This window comes from Eleginops maclovinus, chromosome 1 (assembly GCF_036324505.1).
Source record: "Eleginops maclovinus isolate JMC-PN-2008 ecotype Puerto Natales chromosome 1, JC_Emac_rtc_rv5, whole genome shotgun sequence".
In the NCBI taxonomy this organism is placed as follows: Eukaryota; Metazoa; Chordata; class Actinopteri; order Perciformes; family Eleginopidae; genus Eleginops; species Eleginops maclovinus.
This window is the reverse complement of record NC_086349.1, coordinates 12114944-12134924: the sequence shown is the minus strand read 5'-3', so window position 1 is coordinate 12134924 and position 19981 is coordinate 12114944. Positions and strand designations below refer to the sequence as shown.

General features: G+C 39.9%; 1 protein-coding gene across 7 annotated transcripts in view; it reads left to right on the top strand.

The window, feature by feature from the left end:
* Window positions 1-19981, top strand: part of LOC134871758 (TOX high mobility group box family member 2-like) — a 70513-nt gene that overhangs the window by 7152 nt on the left and 43380 nt on the right. For 2 of the 7 annotated variants that reach the window (XM_063894634.1, XM_063894665.1), the window contains exon 2: window positions 19685-19777. The exons of 1 other annotated variant lie outside the window; for it this stretch is intronic. In XM_063894634.1, coding sequence (XP_063750704.1) covers window positions 19685-19777 — 93 coding nt within the window. Of the gene's footprint in view, window positions 1-1097; window positions 1165-5280; window positions 5403-18786; window positions 18806-19684; window positions 19778-19981 lie in introns of those variants that run through there. 4 more of the 7 variants (XM_063894641.1, XM_063894658.1, XM_063894674.1 and 1 more) reach the window with 4 other exon arrangements.

Genomic DNA, 19981 nt, shown 5'->3' with positions numbered 1-19981 from the left:
TGAGACATGTCGATGAGTGATGTCATGTAAGAAAAACAAACAGCGGGATGAAAAGTAAGATTTTGGAAATTATGACATAAGGTCGACACTGTTCTGCTATTGAGGACTCATTTCTGTAGAGGTTTCAAAAACCTCATAGCAGCTGAGTAGGGTTGTCAACACACAGGAAGGGGAAACTTGAGCATATCTTTTTATAGAATTGTTAATAACACAGTAGACAGTAGTGAAAAACCATAGCCTAAAGCAGCACTTACTGGCACAACCCACGTGAACCAAGCAATGTGTGTGTGCAAATGTGTGTATGCATAATTTGGTGTGTGTTGCTGGTACCTAAAGAGTGTTGGAGGAAGTATTCAGATATTTTACTTAAATAAATGTAGCTGTTCCAAACTATAGAAGTACTCAGTTAAGAGTGACATCCTTGAAGTAGCATTGTTTTTGTGCTTTTGACATTTTATTTTGGACGGGTGACTTAAAGTTAACTTTACTCAAATGGCACTTTTTTTTGCATAGTTGCATGGACTTGTTTACCCATGTGTTCAATAACTCCATCACTGAGATGCCAGAATAATATAATGGATGTGTTAAGGATTTTGCATTGAAAAATGACATTTAAGAAATACACACCAGTCTTCCAAGAATCAAAAGAGCACACTGCAAACAGTTTTCATAGGGTACATTTTTGAGAAAAAGTAAGTAATACTTGGTTGGTTAGGAAATAATTTATTTTGGTGCAATCAACCCAGATTACCCAGATGTTTAAGATACCTTGTTAAACTTTCATTCAGCAGCAGGTACAGTTAGGCCAGAGACTGATCCAGGGCACCGGGGAATGTCATAACCAGGAACAAATGTTTGTGGCAGCCGGGCAGGGAAAGGTAGTGAAACTGAGAGATGATCATGTTTTATTAAGCCTGATAATGCAGCCTAATCTGTGACTCGGGTTACACAGTGCTTTGTGGGTAATTAGAGATCATGTCGTACGCCTGGCCTGCTGAAAATTTGCACTCCGCCCTAATCCCCTCCTATCCGCCTTTCACCCACCACCCCCCTTCTTTTCTTTTTCGATTCAATCCCTTGCTCAAAAAAACAACATGCTTCCAAATGAGCTGGCTTCCTGTCAAGGAAATTAACAAATAAACAAACATGGCAGCCATACTTCAGGTAGGTAGTCATCAGAATGCGTAAAACTTGCTGTAAGATATTTGGAAATGTGCTTGTGTGCTCAGAATTCAATAATAGGAAGTCGACAGTGGAGCACTTTGTGGTTTGCTTTGTGGAACTTGTTAGATGAATGACTAATGCCTCCTGGCAAGTGCCCCAGGTTTACTATTACCAAAACAATGGCACTTGATACAGAGCACCGTAGCCTTGGTTTTCACACAGACTGGAGCTCAGGCTGCCGTTTTCTTTTGAACCCTAAACGCGGATGCCCATTCATGCAACATCCCCGAACACAGAGACACACACAGAGGAAATTCTCAACTGACACGGTGACATGTTGAAAAAAAAACAACGGCATCTCTCATTGCCTATTGTCCCCAATTTTTTCATTGTTAAAAACTGAGAAATGTTTCCTTGTTCTTGGTGTCTAGATTAATCTATCTCCAAATGTAAAATAGTCGAGTATGTTTATACACAAGTAATTCGTGGGATTAGGACAGCAACTGCATTAAATGGACTAAACATCAAGTGGAAAATTATTTTGCAATATGTTTCATTTTTAGAGAAAACGCAACAGCTGCCGCCCACCATAGACACAAGAAACTGTATGAGTGCAAAGACGAATGAGAGCGTGTTTAAACTCACTGAGTTGAATGCAGTGTTTCCCCTTCAATCTTTGTCGTGCCTGGTGGTTTGAGCTAAAAATCCCCTGTACATAAAAGAAGATATGAAAGCAACAACGAAAACCAACCATTTAGAAACAGTATGCATTCATCTCCTCTGCATCTCAAAACCATCTCACCTCAGCCCATGCTTATTGAGTCATTGACGAAACTGTATTAGAAAACGATTTGAATATGTTGAGTACAAATTACAAGTGGTGTCATAGACACCAGCCTTATATAATACACTATTAAGTGTGGCATTTAACACGTTAACCTCATCAGGGCCACCTTCTTATAAATGCTAAGCCACAGAAGTCATAAAGCACTTTGGATACTTGTCCATAATGTTCAGCCATGAGTAAAACAAGCTTTCGGACAGCTCATATACCATCATGCATTACATTTGCATAAAAATGAAGCAAAATGCAAAGCTGAGCTACATTCAAAGCATTCAAGTAGCATGGTGATTATCGACAGAACTAGAAGGCTTTTAAGAATTGAGGTAGTTAACAGCTACCACAGGCTCTTTATCTCAATTTGCATCTAAGTGTTTTTGTAGATACGGAAGTAGGTAGGAACTAAGGTGAAAAAAAGACAAAGCAAAACAACACAGTGAAGTTGTTAAGCAGGATATAAATATGATTTGGGTATTTTTTTTACTTCTACTGTATTGTTCCCTGTCTAATTGTTTGCTTTAGTTGTCAATCAATTAACATGTCCTCGTTACAGTACCTTACACACCATGCTCAATTTTAATACCATTAATAGTTTGGAAACCTGTTTTGCAGTCATTTCTGGATAACCCCCCCTGTAAAACCCTTTTTAGACATTTCTCATCGTATAGGAAACAAACCATAAACAAATAAATACTTTATTGCAATTATCCACATATCATTTTCTGCAGAGCCATATCATTATGTTGAATTATACAATCATTGTGTTCTTTTAGTCATCTTTTCGCACTGTTTACAAATTGTGACCACAAACGCATCATTGTGGGCCAATAGGTGCTATGATAGGATGCAGGTGATAAAACACAAATCCCATTATGGCCAATTAGAACTGCTCAAGTTCCAGACAAAATTAGATCCCTGAATGACTACTCACACACGCATGCACACACACTCAGGGTCATGTATACTTGCTCACTTTTACACCAATGAATCACTATCCAAACCCACACACACACACACACACACACACACACACACACACACACACACACACACACACACACACACACACACACACACACACACACACACACACACACACACACACACACACACACACACACAGCTCCAAGGCATTTCATTTCCTCTCCTCCTATGACAACATCATAATATAATGGGACATGGTGTCACGTGACGAGAGCAAGTACATGGAGCAATCAAATCGCTCTCTCTGTCTCTTTCTCCAGCTTGAAGGGCAGAACGGTCATTTGTTACATAAACTATAGTTGGTTCAATTACAGAAAAATGTGCTTTGTGTCCTTGTCATAAGCTGAGTGATGAAGCATATAAAAAACAAGTTAGTTATCTGTGTTCCTTCAGGATTTTTGATGAAATGCATTGCTCTCTGTGCTCACTCTGTCTCTCATGGAAACAAACTGTAAAATTAGATACTTCATTCGGGTTTGATGCTAAATTGAAGTTGCACTGCTTATGGTCTTTTGTTAAAAAATACATGTATTTTCAGCTTAAATTACTACCTTAGACTGATCCAAAATTGTTTTTCCAACCTGGCCACTAAAGATGGCATAGAGTTTGAATATTTGCACCCTTTCCTCTGTAGGAAGTGACAAACCAAAGCTATAAGAGCAAAGTACCAAACAGTTCCCCAAACAAGGAAACGAGTGCTTTGTCCAGATAAATCCGAACTCGCCAACATTTGACCTTTCGCCTACCTTATCCCGTCTGTTGTCCATTTGTAAAAATGATCACAGGCCAGCATGATTGGACTGACATTTTGTGGGTAGTTTATAATTTCTCAGTACTGAAATTGACATTTGATAAAGTTACTTCCTAAAACCATGACAAAAAAGCCACATAATACACTTTTAAAACACGTCTGGCTGACTATCAGCTGTTAATTTGCCATCTATTGAGTTTGTTGTGTCTGACCCTCTCTCAAGGTATTCAGTTTGTGCTCCTCCAGCACAGTCTTCAGACGAGCATGTAATTAAGTCATCTCGGAGCCTTGAGAGTGCGACTATAGCGCACTGAGCTGAGACCAATATGCCACTAATTGTCCCAAGTTTTAATTTCTAATGGAATAAGGGCCATGGGGAATGCGGCTTAACTAGATGCATTTACAGTGTGTGTGTGTGCGCTCTTTTATCTGTTTACTGTAACCGCTATTGGCCCCGGTGAATAGAGAAACAAGAGTGAGCAAAGCAAGATGTTCCGTTGTGATTTTGTGTCCTCTTTTCTGTTTATTCTACAAAGCACTCAGGATGTCTGTGTCTTTCCAAACTGTACATTTACACATAATAAATGGTAAATGCACCTTGAAACAAGGAACATAATTGATTGTCAATTGACAATACTGTCAGAAAACGCCTTTTAGTGATACCTACTCCCTTTTATACAAACTGGGGAGCGCCCTCTGTTAATAACTCCGTACAGTGGAGACCCTTCCAAAAGTGAGAAGTGCTTTTGCCCTTGGCACTCAAGTTATTGCTCAGACAGCATGGTTGTGGACTGGAACTGGAAAGGTTGTTTACATAGCCTTGGGAGTGTTTGTGTCATGATTTAGATTCCAGGCATTTAAACATCCAAATAAATCAGTTTAGACTTCTGAGGACAAGTAAACCTCCGAAAGAAGAGATGGGCCAGCTGTGTTTAAAATCTCTATAGCAGTTTTATCTCTGAAGCTGGAGCAATTTTGTTTTCAGTTATTATGGGCAAAGGAAATGGGGCTCAGAGTTCACAGAGCATATGTGCTTAGTATATTGACAATAGAGATGTTTATCTTTTGTTTATGATAAAATATTGCTTTTGCCATGTTGTGCCATGTAGAACTGTGGTTTTATAGGCATCACAAACACACACACACACACACACACACACACACACACACACACACACACACACACACACACACACACACACACACACACACACACACACACACACACACACACACACACACACATTCAGCTTGTCCTATGAAATTTTACACATGTAACCACTTTGGCACCAAAAAAGATGATAAAAAACAAAAACCCTGAAGACACATGACGGCATGCATCTTTCAAACACTTTGGTGACTTCACTGTAATTTTTCTACCTTATCGCTTTGACTGGAGTTTGCTTTTGCAACTGACTCAAGGCCCTTCCTCTTATTGTTTCAATATGTCAGAGCATTGTTTGAATGAGGTCACCCATTACCGATCTGGCCTGGGGCCAGGTTGACTTCAGCTGATTTAATTGAATCTTCGACATGAGTCAAATTCAAACAAGCAGAGACTGCTTTGCCATGACAGCCTCATTACTCCACATTAAGAACTCATTTCACAATGCATTGTGACTTTGGGCTTGACAAATGGTGAAAAGGGATGAAATCAAATAAGTGAGTACATTTTGGAAGGCTACTCTTGAAATGCTTTGGCTGAAAATACTTCTGCGCTGTACATATATTATAAGAAAGCCGGGAAAATAGTCTTTCTGCTGTTTTGTATAAGTTAATGTGAATGCCTTCTGGGTTCGAGTGTTCCCATGTTTGCCATCTGCAGTAATGGAATGACATTCAATGCCATTTTCCCTTTTAAATGGGATTTTTGTCAAAGTGTTATGAATTTAACCTGCCTTGTCACTCAAGCCACAGACAGTGCTGAGAGAGGAGAAAATATGCGAATGAAACCTTTCGGTGCAGATTTTACTGTTAGCTGTGAGCAGAGCAAATAATGACGCCTTTATCATGTCCACGGGACAACAAACAAAGAGGGCTTTCTTGTGACATGATATCAGGCATTATAATGACATGCATTGTGTGTATAACACATACACAACATTCATAGCATCTCAGCTGTGTGCTTGCTGAATTTCAGAATTTCACCAGCTCCAACCTCTACTAAATTTCTCAATTAAACACGCATTCTTTGAGAGCCGCTGGCAGCTCGGCCAGAGCTCGCGGAAAGAGAAAAAAACGAGGTGCAGGCTCAACGTGCCAGGGCCTCCCTTCACAATAGGGAAGGAAATGTTGAGACTGCAAGGGCTGTGGAGTTGAGATATGGCAGTGTTTGCTTAGGGCTAGGTATCGGGCACAAAAACAAACATGGCTGCCCTTAATGAGGTGGTTTTCCTGCCAAAGGTAAAGACAGCTGTTGTCTCTCGCCACAATAGAGCAGGCCTCAGTTCCACGGAGCACACAGGGCTTTCTGCGTCCCCATAGTAACGCTCACCTTGTGTGTACTCAAGAGGAATCTTATTAAGTCCCCTTTACAGATAATTATTGAGTAAAATGTAAATTGTGAGGCCATAAGGCACTTTCATAAGGTTGACTGTGAAATAAAAAGGTTTATTAAGTAAGTCTTCTCGACGGAACGCTAAAAGGGATATTATTGGACAGTTTGAGAGGCCATTCTTCTTCTTTTTTTGCATCTGTCCTTTGGTGCTGGAGATAAATCTCTCTAAAAATGTTCTGGTAAATAAAAATGGGCTTCTCTAAAGTACTATAATGCACAGGGATGTACGCAAAGAGGGATACTGAAACCTGGAAAAGCACTTTTCTCCTGTACGAGAAAATTAATACGTTCGAGCTGTGACTGTCCAACTGAATCAGCACTGACAGCTTGCTGCACTCCACGGCTAATTTTAGAGTTAAGAATATGAGTGAGATGACTGCACAAGCATTTTGTTGAGAGGAAAGTCGCCAGTAAAAATCTGCTAACATTAAAGGTCCAACTGTCATTTGCATCAGGGTGGCTCCTGTTGAAACAAAGCCCTTCCAGCCCACACCGCCTTCCTGCCTTTGTTAACGGTACATTTTGAACTATACTGAATGGATGACATTTTTTTCCATTATCATACGAGCTTCTGAACGAACAAACAACATTGTCACAGATAGTTTTACTTTGTATAAATAAGAAAGGGAAGTAAGTTAGCCTTAGTGTGACATAAAATTAACATAACATAGACAGTAGCTGAGAAATAACTCATTTGATTATAAAAAGAAATTAAGACATTTTCTCTTGATGAAAGAAAAGTTTTTGTTGTTCAGTCCAGACAAATGATAATGAGAGTTGAAACGTGTGATTGAAGAAATGTTGGATCATGCATAGATTGTATTTAATTGGTTCACTGACTGTGCTACTGTGCTAAGAGTTAACAAACGGATTTAAAAAATGGAAATCATGCTATTAAATCAGGTGATAAATGTTCTGAAACACAAAGAATAACAACCAATTTAAATGTTTAAGGACAATTATTGGAATTTTATTTATACTCAATAGTTGTACCTAATTCTTTAACATTATCTGAAATTTTCTTTTTTTCATCTTATGAGCAAAGCATTAACAATGCAATTAGATTGTGGTTTTCTCTCGTTTTGGTTCTATAAAAAAGGTCAATGCACATTTCCTGTTTGACTAGTTCAAAGAAATGCCACATAACTTAACTGCTGCAGTAGTGTGACTTGGTTCAAAATGTCTCTGACCACATGTTTTACAACAAAGGTCATGGTGCATGGCGACTAGTGATATGAATAGTTGGCATTATGTGTCCTACATCTTTGCATTGCCACCGCACATTGCATGTGACCGCTCCTCTTTGGTAATGCTGCTGAGGCAGCAATCTGGGGCTACAATTGGTGTTTTCTGCTGTGCAAGTAGGCATTCAGATGTATAAAATGTTTTAACCTTCTTTTGAAAGGGGAGATGATAATACAATTAATTATATCATGGCTATAGCTACACAGGCCAGGAATAAAAAAACTAAATTGAGTCTTGTATATGCAATCATTTCCTGAAAGAAGAAACCATTTTTACAGGTTTTTTATACAAGTGCCATTTATCTATATTGGAGTTTTAAGGGTTACATGTAGGTGTTAGCCTTTCTCATGGCCTGCTGAGAATTTGAAGTTTATAATACACTATGTTGTTGTTTTATACTTTTTAAATGTAGATTCAGCACTTGTTTTTAATAAACTTTAACACAGTTTTGGGAGTTACATATGGTTGCAAGGTTAGCTTCATTGAACCTATATATTGAGATCCAACTACTAGATCACATATTGGCTCTGCCAAACTAAACCTTAAACAATCTCTAATTAATTAACCGTTATAACAAATCACTGAAAAGTTCTAGCTGTAGGCATGCCTGCGATTCTCACCCACAATATCATCGTCTTTCTGTCAGAGATATTTAGCTTGATGCACGTCTCACAGGCTGTAATCTGTTTGCACTTCTTCTATTTGTTGCAGCAGTGTCTTTCAATTAAACAGCAGGGCCAGTTTCTTCAGAGATTTTTTGAGTGACTCCCCAGAGAGGGAGCAGAGGAAATGGCTGAACACATCAGACACATTCGTCTTCTCTGCTTAGTTACCTTGCAGGGGGAAGATGGTGATACCCATTTCCTCCGTCTAATGTGTTTGCTTTGCACCCTATGCCAAGTGTCAACATGCAGCTTCTTAACAGTCATTTTTCATTTGGAGCAAGTAGCTGGGATGAATAAGCCAGAGCATTGCACGGTTTTTGCTTTTTCCATTCTTTTATCAGCCGGCTGGTTTTTTTTAAGGTGGCAAACTTGTAATGTGTAAGGTTAAACGTGCAGTAGTCAGAGATTATTACTTAATAGCTTTGGCTGGTTGTTGATTGAGAATAAAAAGCCAATTATCATAATAGGATATGGGACATAATTACAGAATTAAATGAGTGTGACAGACACACAATAGGCCTGCTCTGTCATCGTCTTAGCCCAGCTCGCTTATTAGAATTAATCTGGCCTGATTAAAAATGCAAATGGCTCAAAGTCATTGACGGAGTTTACATGTTTTTATAACATTGAACTGATTTAATTACATGGAAAATGAAATGTGGGATGTGCGATTGAATTTTTCTCCCGTCGTCACCCTCCCGCCCGTTGCTACAGAGAAATGAATATACTCTCATGCCAGGAAGAGAAGGTAATGAGATTAGTGCTCTCCCTCTCTCTGGTTCTGTCCCCATCTCTGCCTTTCAGATGCTGATGGTTTGGTTCATCGAACCAAGAAGAGCTGTTTTATTGTTATCACTGAAAACATTTTATCTTGGTCTCAAAAGCACCTACTGTATTGTGTGGGCTGAGAGCTTCACAAAATTTAAAGAGTTTCCTCCTACAATGTATCATTTTAAAAGACCACTATATGATTTATAGCCGGGGGAAAGAAACATTTTCTGCTTCTTCCTGGAGTTGTTTTTCATACTCAAACAGCCACACAGAGCAAGGATCACAGGTCTTTACGGACAGAGTTAATTGTTTAAAGTGGAATGAAATGGTGTACAGCCTGTAGCAAGTCGTCATTGTACACAATATTGATTTGACATTTCTTAGTTTAACTCCAGGAAGGTGTTTCTCCCTTGACAGAAATTTGTCACAATACATGAAAGGAAAACAAAACATTTGCCTTTGTATTTCTGCTAAATTTAACTGTTGACTGAAATTGATGCAATATCGTTTTGCATCTTTTTCTGCAAGTTCAGGATTAAAAAGGGGAAATGTTTTAGGTGTCCCTTAAATCAGTCATTTCTTTATCTAGAGTATGAAATGCTTGCGTCAGAGCAGCCAGTTCCTGTTTTCTGCCTACGTGCCAATAAATCATTCAGTCTTTATTCACTCGGTGTGCACCTTGTACTATATGATTGTTAAAGGTGCAGATTGATACTTTTGCTTATTTGAACCATGTCTGGTGTTTTTGCACCTTTCAGCCGTGGTCGTAAAAACCCGCTAGTATGCGGTGGACATCCTGGGGGGGAGGAAATTGATTTGCCTGGGTTTGTTTGTTCTAGACCAACAGGCGACAAGCATTGTTTGCTTATTATTTCTTTACATTTCAAACTTATTGTTTTATTGGTGTATTCAAATATTTTATGGCTTTTATGCCTTTACAGCTGTTGAATTTCTTTTTATTTGAGCCAGTATGTTTTTTTTCGCAATCATAAAAGGTCTACAATGTGCAAGAGGAGGCATTTGGGAGTGACAGAACGTTTTTAAATTTGATTCATGTGAATGGGCCAGATGTTCTGTTTTGATCTAGATGTGCTGTGTTATACAATATAACCACCCACCTAGCCTTACATCATCATCAGCAACCCAGTTATTCAATGTGTAATACAGAGATGTCAACATCAAGCTACAAAGGGGTTTGAGATTGTGAACAGGCTGTGAAAAGAGAAAGCTTTTCATTTAAAGACCATTTATTTTTCAGCAGGAAAAAGACATACACGCATACAACTTTGTGTTGACAGGACAGGATCAATTCCAACTGTGTGTCCGTACATCGGCTCAATGTGTTGAAATGGAAAGTATGCTATCGATCTGTGTGCATTAGTGCTCTACAGTAACATAAGCAATGAGTGGCAGAACAAAAGAGGCACTGTGTACGTCACGCTGGAAGAGAGGTGCAGTACAAAGAGGACAGTTAACTTCATGCAGTCTTTTGGCCTTTCATTGTTTATCATTTTAAGACCTTACTTGTATTTGTGTTTCATAAAGGAATGCTACTTACTCATATACATCTGGAACTGATTTTGTATAGTTTGAAATATATAGGTCTAATAAACAGTTTGCCCTGCAGAAAGAGAGGTTATTAAAGTATATTATACTAGAGTGCTGCAAAAAAAATAAAAAATAAGGCGTGACAGCTAAGAGGGTCACTAAAGCCAGCTTAAAGAGAGGTCAGGCTACACAGTCACATCTGAAATAATCAAGTTACTTGTTTATATGTCCATGAGCTGCGCTCTTTCACAACTAAATTGTCATTTGAGGCTGAAAAGCATACATCCTGCGCTGATATTTCTCCTTTTCTAACTCATATTTTCCCTCAAGGGACAAAACACAATTACTCCATTGTGCCACACAGGACAGTATATCACATTCTGCACATTTCAGCTGGAGAAAAGGCGCAGTGTTGTGTCGGGGCGTATGGCATCATGATAAATATGCTTTAGAGTAGGAGGAGGGTAAGGGTTGGGGAATGGGGCGGGGGAGGGGTTCACTGTCAGGGCACAAATTGAATGAACTTTAGCGCGGTGATTGGATTAGTGTATCGTAAACAAAGGGTTATTTCTGTAAATATCCTAATCCCAGAGGCTTGGATTAAAGGCAAACAAACAGAAGAAATTGAACCAGAAATGTTTCCAATACTTGGATCAGGATTTCGGCTTTAGTGTATTCCTGTTTCTGTGTACAGGAAATATAAGACGAAAGCAATGTCAAGGCCACACTACCTTAGATATGCAGACAAAGATCTGTGACCACATCTGAGAGGGAGACAGTTAAACATTCAGGGCCTTTTCAGTAACTGCACTGTTTAACCATACCTATACAATGATGGCAGGAAATGTGGTGGTGACAAGGAAAACCCTGAGATGCCACACGCAGGGGTAAAAATAGGCCATTTGGCACGAGAGTCAGCAAGCAAGGAGGAGAAGAATCAGATAAAGGGGAAATATGTTGAACAGTTTCTTCTTAAAGGGACTTTTTTTCTGCAGGCGTGAGATAAGAAACTTCACTCTTTAATGTTGGTAAATTGTCAGATCAAACTCATTTTCGCTTGCTGGCTTTCTGAGAGAAAGAGAGTCACAGGAAGAAGGAAAAAAGAGAGTTTTTTCCCCTTGTTAAATAACAAAGGAACAATGAACAACCCTCACTTTTGAGAGTTTACAGTCTGCACCTTCTACACCTTCACAGTTAGAAAAGCTTCACACTTTAACCCATTACAACCTAAAATGTGTAACAATTCTCACTTCATTACAGTGCCGGTGATATTACTTCTGAGAGTTAACCGAGGAAAACACACATTCGTTGTTGAAGTCAAGGGTGATCAAAGCTTTTCTGAACCAGTCACTCTAGGTGAGGTTGCTGCTTCTTGTGTTAAACACTTTACACTTTCGTATAGCAGTCCGCTAAAGGGGTGGGTAGTGGACCTGACTTTCTGAACCGAAAGATTTCTTAACATGCCTGTTAAGTGAAAGGTGTTACATGGAATTCTTCTAAGGTCACCAACAAATACAGCTTCAGGTTAAATGAATGTATACCACCATTAAGGACATGGCAACACAACATCTCTGTTAGTTCAAACACCCACTCCCGTGCTGGGGGTTGGGGCCCATCCCGTTGATTTTAAGATGTATTGGATGGGTCAGAAAGAAAAAAAAAAGAGCATCATTCTGTCAAGAGATAAAAATATGTTTTCTGACTTCTGAGCCAAATGTTCTTTTTTCTCTGGAATTAAAGGATAGAATCCGTTTTTTGAAGTCTGATTTAAATTAAAACTCAGGTACCATTGTGGACTTTGACACTGGCGGTCTTTGCTAAAATCACCTTGCCCATAAATACCACATTTTATACATCCATTTCTGAACTTGAATTACCGTCAATATTTGAAAAAAACGAGAAATGTCTTCATCAATTGAAGTAAAAGCGACCCTCGTTTAACAACAGCAAAACTTTATCGAAACATCTATTCACAAATGCTCACACAACTCCTGGAGTATAATTCAAGTCTAATTTATTCAGTGTGCCCTATTAAAACACTTATGCATAAACAGTCTCACCCTTGCAAATGCAAGCTTGTCGTCCCTGTATATCCAAAGTGTTTTTAATAGAGACTAAATGGTATACAGCTGGTCATTTTGTGGGGGAAGTATTAGTCTAGGGGTAATAAACCAAAAATGTAAGGAAACTGAAATGTCTAATGTGTAATGTATATAGATCTAGTCAAGTGCGAACAGAGACAACCAAGTATGACTGTCTGGTTCAGAAGGTCAAGTAAATCAAATTTGAGTCTGACGGATGTGTGAATTGGGTCCAGCTAGCCTTTTTTAACCCCAGCACCATGGCGCGACTAACGGTCGAGCTGTAACACTCAGTCAGTCCGCTCTTGGCCCTTGAGGAATGAAAAATGACGCAGCCTAATGCCTGCCCCTCCTCTGCATATCTTCTCATTCATCTGGGCCGCTCATTAAAGGGTAATTACCTGTAATTAGTGAATCATGTCGCTTTAATGAAGATGTTGAAAGCTGTTGAAGCCAGAAGGGCTGGCCCTAATTCTGAGTGATGTTCAAGATTAGCCTCAGACAGGAATTCAATAAAGACGGACATATTAATGAAATATTTACATTTTACCAGTGCCATAGGTGCCTCGTATTATGTTTATACTCCACATTCATTTTCAGTTCTATTGGCATCAACACCTGGCTCTGGAGGGCAAGTACGTGTTACTGTATCAGAGCAGGCTAATGGGCATGATGATGATGAAGCTGTTGGTGTCTAAGTACGTCTATGTGTGTGTGTGTGTGTGTGTGTGTGTGTGTGTGTGTGTGTGTGTGTGTGTGTGTGTGTGTGTGTGTGTGTGTGTGTGTTTGGCTTTCGCGGGCGAGTGTAAAGCTTGCTCTAATGTGTGCTGTGCTGAGTGTGTCTGTGTGTGTGAATGTGTGTGTTCCCTGGCGGCGTGGTGAGTGTTTAATCTGGCCCGGTGGCGTGCCGTTGGCCCGGCTAATCACAGTGTGTCTGTAGGAGTGCGCTGAGCCAGGGGAGCACGCCGTCGCTAACAGCGCCTGACAGACTCATTAGAGAGACCTGGCAGTGAGCTTGCAAGGCACACACACATACACACAGACAGAAAGATACACACTCAAAACACTTTGAAACACACACAGTAGGAAAGGCACTCAGGCTCAACTGTACAGACATTGGGATAAATTCACACACTCAGACACCTCTTTTTTTTGGACGTTCTTGCACACACACTCATTCATATAATCATTCATAGATGAGTGTGTGCTGTTTCTCTCTCTATTTCCCACACACGTACGAACACACGCTCTCCGCGCTCCACGTGTGAGAACAAGGCAGGCGGTGACCCCTCGCAGTCGCAGCCCAAACACAGACAAGAGCCGAGAGAGCATCTGGGAAAAAGAGGAGGGAGGGTGGGAAAAAAAACCAGAGGAGGCAAAGATGAGGAGAGAAGTAGAAAAAAGGGAAAGGGTCTGATGCAGCAATTTCTGCCATTTAAATGCTGTGTTAGACAGGCAAATGAAATGTTCAATCAAAAGCAAAATGTCACAGACAGGAAACACCATAACTCAGTCGAAAACGTTAAGAGAGTACAACATATGTTAGCATTGTATTGAACTTATTTACAGGTAAAAATAAGATGTTTCTTATCCCTATTATACAAATGAAAGTTAAAAGTCTTCAGTTTGCTGGATTAATTTGAATGACATTTAGCGAAGTTCCACAATCTTCTTTGACAAATTACTTAAGTCTTGCCTGCATTGCTCTCACAGCAAGGTTAATTGCAGCTCAGCTGCAGCAGAGCCAAGTGGAAACATTAGGTTCGGCTGAATAACAGGTGAATGCAAAGCAGGTCAATATGTAGTCAAGTGTGGGCCTGCCAGCTGTTCACTCCCTCCGCTCTGCCACCGCACAATGGTGACACACACACACACACACACACACACACACACACACACACATACACACACACACACACACACACACACACACACACACACACACACACACACACACACACACACACACACACACACACAATGTTCATGGTTTGCACACACACACAAAACAGGGACATAGTTAAACATGTAAACAAAGCAATCAGAATTATTTTCATTTAAAAAGAAAGCGATTCCTCTCATCTAAATTAAAATCAGTGAAGCACACCAGAGTAAAGTAAATTATGCATAATGGTGTATTAAAAAAATATGTTATATACAGTACATTTATAACTGATAACACTTAAAGGATAAGGCTGAAGCTGTTTTTATATGTTCCTACTTTAAACAAATCCCATCAAAAGACCAAAAATACAATTTATTTATCTTACTAACAATAATTGTCTATTCCCTAAGCCTTATAGAGCTCATTCCTTTATCCCACAGGCCTCCATTGATGTTTCAAAATGAATAAAAATACATAAATAAGCCACACCGTCTTGGGTGCTGTAATTACTCGCTGATGCATCAAATGTGTATTAATCCCTAGATGAAAATAGCCCCCAAATGTACACTTTACCTGACCACCTTCTAGTAACGATGCCTATTCACACATCCTGCGGACAAGGAGCAAAATTGACATTCATTTTATGTTGTGATTCTGTTTACATGGCAAATGTAAATCCAATACCAGTCTCCTTTTAGCTCTTGTGTTGCTCTCCACAAACTTCCCAGGGAAACTGTTTAGCTAGTAAATGCTCCACACGATCCACAAGTCACTCAAATTGTGTCCATACTGTTTGGTCCAGGGCGAGTATCCAAAAAAAAACGCAGCCTGCTGTGACTGAAATTGTTATATATATATATATATATATATATATATATATATATATATGTGAGCAGTAACATTGAACCAAAACAGTAAAGTAGTGGGCTGTAAAACCAAAACAATAAACCGAAAGAGACTAAAATGATCCAGAGATGATTCTCTGTTAGTATGTGTCGCCGAGCAAACCCCTTTCAAAGTCTTTTAATCCATTGTTACTAAATAATTAATTGGAACACCTTTTTGAAAAATAATAGTATACTGTGTATTTATGACCCATTTAAAGATTGATGTTTTTTTGTGGGATAAAGTGGAGCAGCTGAATGCCAAATACAGGGTATTTATAGAGAAACTAACTTATACAGTACATTGTTGCTGTTGGTCTTTCATTGTGAAATATTAAAGAACTGCAGCCTAAAAATGGAAGAAACTGAGGAAGGAAGATACAACCAAATGTTTACCCATGATGAGAAGTTTCTCTCTTAACTTTTTATACACTAACCTCCTTGTTTGGAGTGTTAATGCAGCCTAGCTGTAACTGGAACAAGTTTTTCTAAAGCCAAATCAAACTCTCTTTAATTTTCTCTATGATGCTCAGTGTAACGGGCCAACCCGCCCCCCCCCCCCCCCTCTTCTCTCTCTATTTTTCTCTCTCTTCATAGTACAATAGCTGTTTTGCTCTCCTCTCTCCCCCATTTTCTATCTCTCTCCCTCTTCTCCAGCACAAGGCTGTGACATTGAGGGAATGTGATGTGATGTATTGTAGTGAATAATGTATTCTGTGAGGATTGTAGAGAGCGCGTAGAGCAGATGGCAGCAGGTTGATCTCAGTGTGTGTGTGTGTGTGTGTGTCTGTGTGTGTGTGTGTGTGTGTGTGTGTGTGTGTGTGTGTGTGTGTGTGTGTGTGTGTGTGTGTGTGTGTGTGTGTGTGTGCTTAATGATGACAGTGTGTATATGTGTGATGTGCATATGAGCGTTTGTGTGTGTGTGTGTGTGTGTGTGTGTGTGTGTGTGTGTGTGTGTGTGTGTGTGTGTGTGTGTGTGTGTGTGTGTGTCTGTGTCTGTGTGTCTGTGTGTGTATGGGGGAGGGGATGGAGGAGAAGAAGGGAGGAGGGAGGGAGGCGAGTGGGGGTTGGTGTGTATGTGTGTCTATGTGAGCCTCCTTTGTGAGATAAAACATGCAAATGGTGGATTATTTTAATGCAGTCTTTTTTCTAGAGCCCTGAGCCTTAATCCCTAAAGCAGTTGAAATGAAAATAGTATATGTTTTCTTTCAAACTCTCTCCCTCCCTCCCTGATTTTTTATTCCCTGATAGGAATTTACAACCACCAGCTGTCTAGGAATGGGATCCTTTGCACTTAAATTTCTCTCTAGTGTAGTTACAGCCAAGGACTGATGATTACAGCGGGATAGCATGAAACTGACTAAAGCTAGTCACTGCTGTGTTACGCAGTAAAAAGATGACGGTTAGGAATTTTCTCAGATTTATTGGTGATAACAATGTCGATCGTGAAAAATAGAACCGAATGCTCAGATTGTTACTTTGAGTGGACTGCAGATATTAAATATGCGCATATAAACACCTGCACATGCGCAATCCTGCTGGATGTTAAAAAAAAAATAGAAACAAGAAGAGACACAGAATGACCGGACTACATTTAGGCTTTGTGTCAACACTAACATAGCTTATCTATAGTTCAATGTCCAAACAATAAGATGGAGTCATCATCTATCTAACCAGCAAGAAAGACTGCATTATTGTGCTGAATGAAATAATTGGAATTTGCGATTTTCTATATTTCTTATGTGAAATATATGAAAAACATGTATAATATTTAGATTTTTGACATGTGATGTTTAGGTTTTTTGTGGATTGAGGAAAAGAAGGGATTTAAGAGCATAATAAACTGTGCCTAAAGCACACACACACACACACACACACACACACACACACACACACACACACACACACACACACACACACACACACACACACACACACACACACACACACACACACACACACACACACACACACACACACACATTTTCCCCAGTAGAAAGATGTCCCCTATAGGGGAAGCTAACAGATGGTTGAATTTATTTACATTCACTTAGGTGATGGTTTAAATACTGAAGGTTATTCGTCCACTTCCTGCTCTCAGTCACACTGTTCGTGTTTGATGGCTTCATTACTCACACAGTTATTCCACACTGATTCCATTATATACTCTTATAGTGTTTATGTCCATCCTTTTCCTACCTGTTGGTTACCTGTGTTGGTAGCTCTCTCAGGTTCTTGCAGACTTATCTGCGATGTTGCAACAAGATATTGAAGGTGGCATGTTCGACTGCAAAGGGCAAAGCCTGGCTCCTGGCCTGCAGTACTGTTATGTTACTAAGGCTAGACACAACAACAATAGCAGAGATGCTTTCATTGTATCCTCCCACACCACTGATGCAAAAACAGAGGAAAAGTCAAGAACCTTGTTATTGCTTGTTTCTATAAAAAATCTTTCTTCAATTAATCATTATCAGCGCTGTGCATGTGAGAATTTTCTTAAAATAACAAGACTGAAACAGAGCGTATGAAAAAATCTGGAGACAAAAGCTTGCACATCCTGTCTCTTTCATATTAGAGACAGTGAGCATAATTGAGTAAATGTATTTAAGTATTTGAGCGAGCTGATTCAGCCTCTCTGGGATGGTTGATATTGTACTTAGGAAGAATATTGCCCAAGGCAATTCATTAGTGGTAAATAATTGAGAGGTTCGGATAGTGCTAAGGTGAAATGCCTGTTATTATTTTATGGAGTTTGTGTTCTGAGGGCTCTTTAGTTTAAGAATATTACAAATGTACAAGCCTTCCCACAAATTACTTGCTGAAAAGATTCACAATGGGCGCTAATGACTCATCATCCATCTTCCATTGTTTTCAAGCTCTGTAAAAGTGGTATGCGTCCCCATTATCAATTCTATCTCTGCATTTGGTGATGTTCATTTTTGCATTTTTGTTTGCTTTTTTTATTTTAGGTAATTAAGGCAATAGCTTTTTCAGCAGGATATCTTCCATTGGCCTTTTACTTAAAAGCTTTCAGATTAAATGGTAGGGTCTCTGAAAATGTGGTGTGGAGGATTGTGATGGAGCTGTCAATCAGACATGCAGCAGGCCAGTGTGGAGCTAAATGAAAAGCACTGGCTTATATTAAAAGTAGATTAATACCAGCAGTGTTAGGATATCTTATTGGCAAATGTAAAAAAATGCCTGATGCTGAGTGCACTTGCATCTGTTTATTTACCCTCAGACATGGTCATGCAAATGTCGTTTTTTTACATTAACTTTAAAGTTGCATTTCTGAAGCTTTCCTTTGGACCTCACTGTTCTTCTCTCTTTTATGTATTGTTGTGCATGCTTGTCTCAGATCAACTCTTATCTGTTGCTTATTTTCACCTTTACTTGGTTTTCCTGTGATGCAACTTAAAGGCCACTGAGGTTTTATATAACATCCTCGACACCCGCACTCCCCATGTGACAACCAAGAAATAGTTGAGCGTCTTGTTGAGGGTCTGGTTGTGTTATTCACGGCCCTGTATGCACTGTGATAGCACAATGTGTATTATATGTGGTCTGGTGCGCAAGAGCTGTTTGTCCTTAATAGGTGAACAGTTGTGTGTAATCGTGTGCTGTTTGGTAAGATGCTGACACTTGCGGTTTGACTGTTTTTTTAAGCCAACCTAGCAGCCTGCATCTGACTGACTGACATTAGAATAGAGTGTACATATATTTGGTACAAAAATGTGTTGTCCCCAGAGAATTAATCTTAATGACTGAAAAGTTATGTGAGCTGATGTTTACAGGTCATTTACATTGTAAGTTATATCAGATTACTAATTGTTAATGTACTCGCAGTATAAATCCACTTGCTGTTCAATCATACTCCTTAAATCTCCAGATCTTTGGCTCAGTGCCAGCGTTCAGCCCCACTGTTTTGTAGGGGGCTTGTCAGTGTGTGCCAGAGAGTAGGAAGGTGGGCATGGGGTGGAGGCGTGTTCGGGGTGGAGGGGATGTCAGTTCATTAACCTCCATTCTTCCCCTAGCATGGCGCTGCGTAGAGTCACTGTTTAAGTCTCATGTCATTACTCCTCCCCCTGCACGCGTACGCTGGGCATGAGGGGAAGAGCAGAGCGACCGGAGAAAGGGAGAAGGCAGGGAAAGGTTCACAAGGGAGGGGGGGGGGGGCCCTTGACATGTTCCTTTACAAATGCCCTGCTTGTATCTCGCAAACTAAAGCCCCGCCATCTCGTTTCCTTCCCCACTTTTGTCTTCTCTGTCTCTTCTCTTTCCCTCCCTGCTGTCTCTCTCTAACCACAGGCCCGGTACAGTGTGGGTGAACGAGGGGTTAGGCTCCACACTGCCCTCCCTCCAGGCATCAATCCAGCTAGGAAAAGACTGCCCACTGCTGTGGTGAGAAACAGTAGCCAAGCCCCAATTCCTGAAACCTATTATGTTTGTCTGCCAATTGATCTGGGCCCTGTGGTGTTTTGGAGGCTCGAAAGTGAAGAGTTGTGGTGAAATTGCTCTTCATTGAGAGACATATTTACTTAAACGTATCAAAGAAAATGACAAGCATACAGTACATGGTTTTAAACATTTGAAAACCTCATTAAT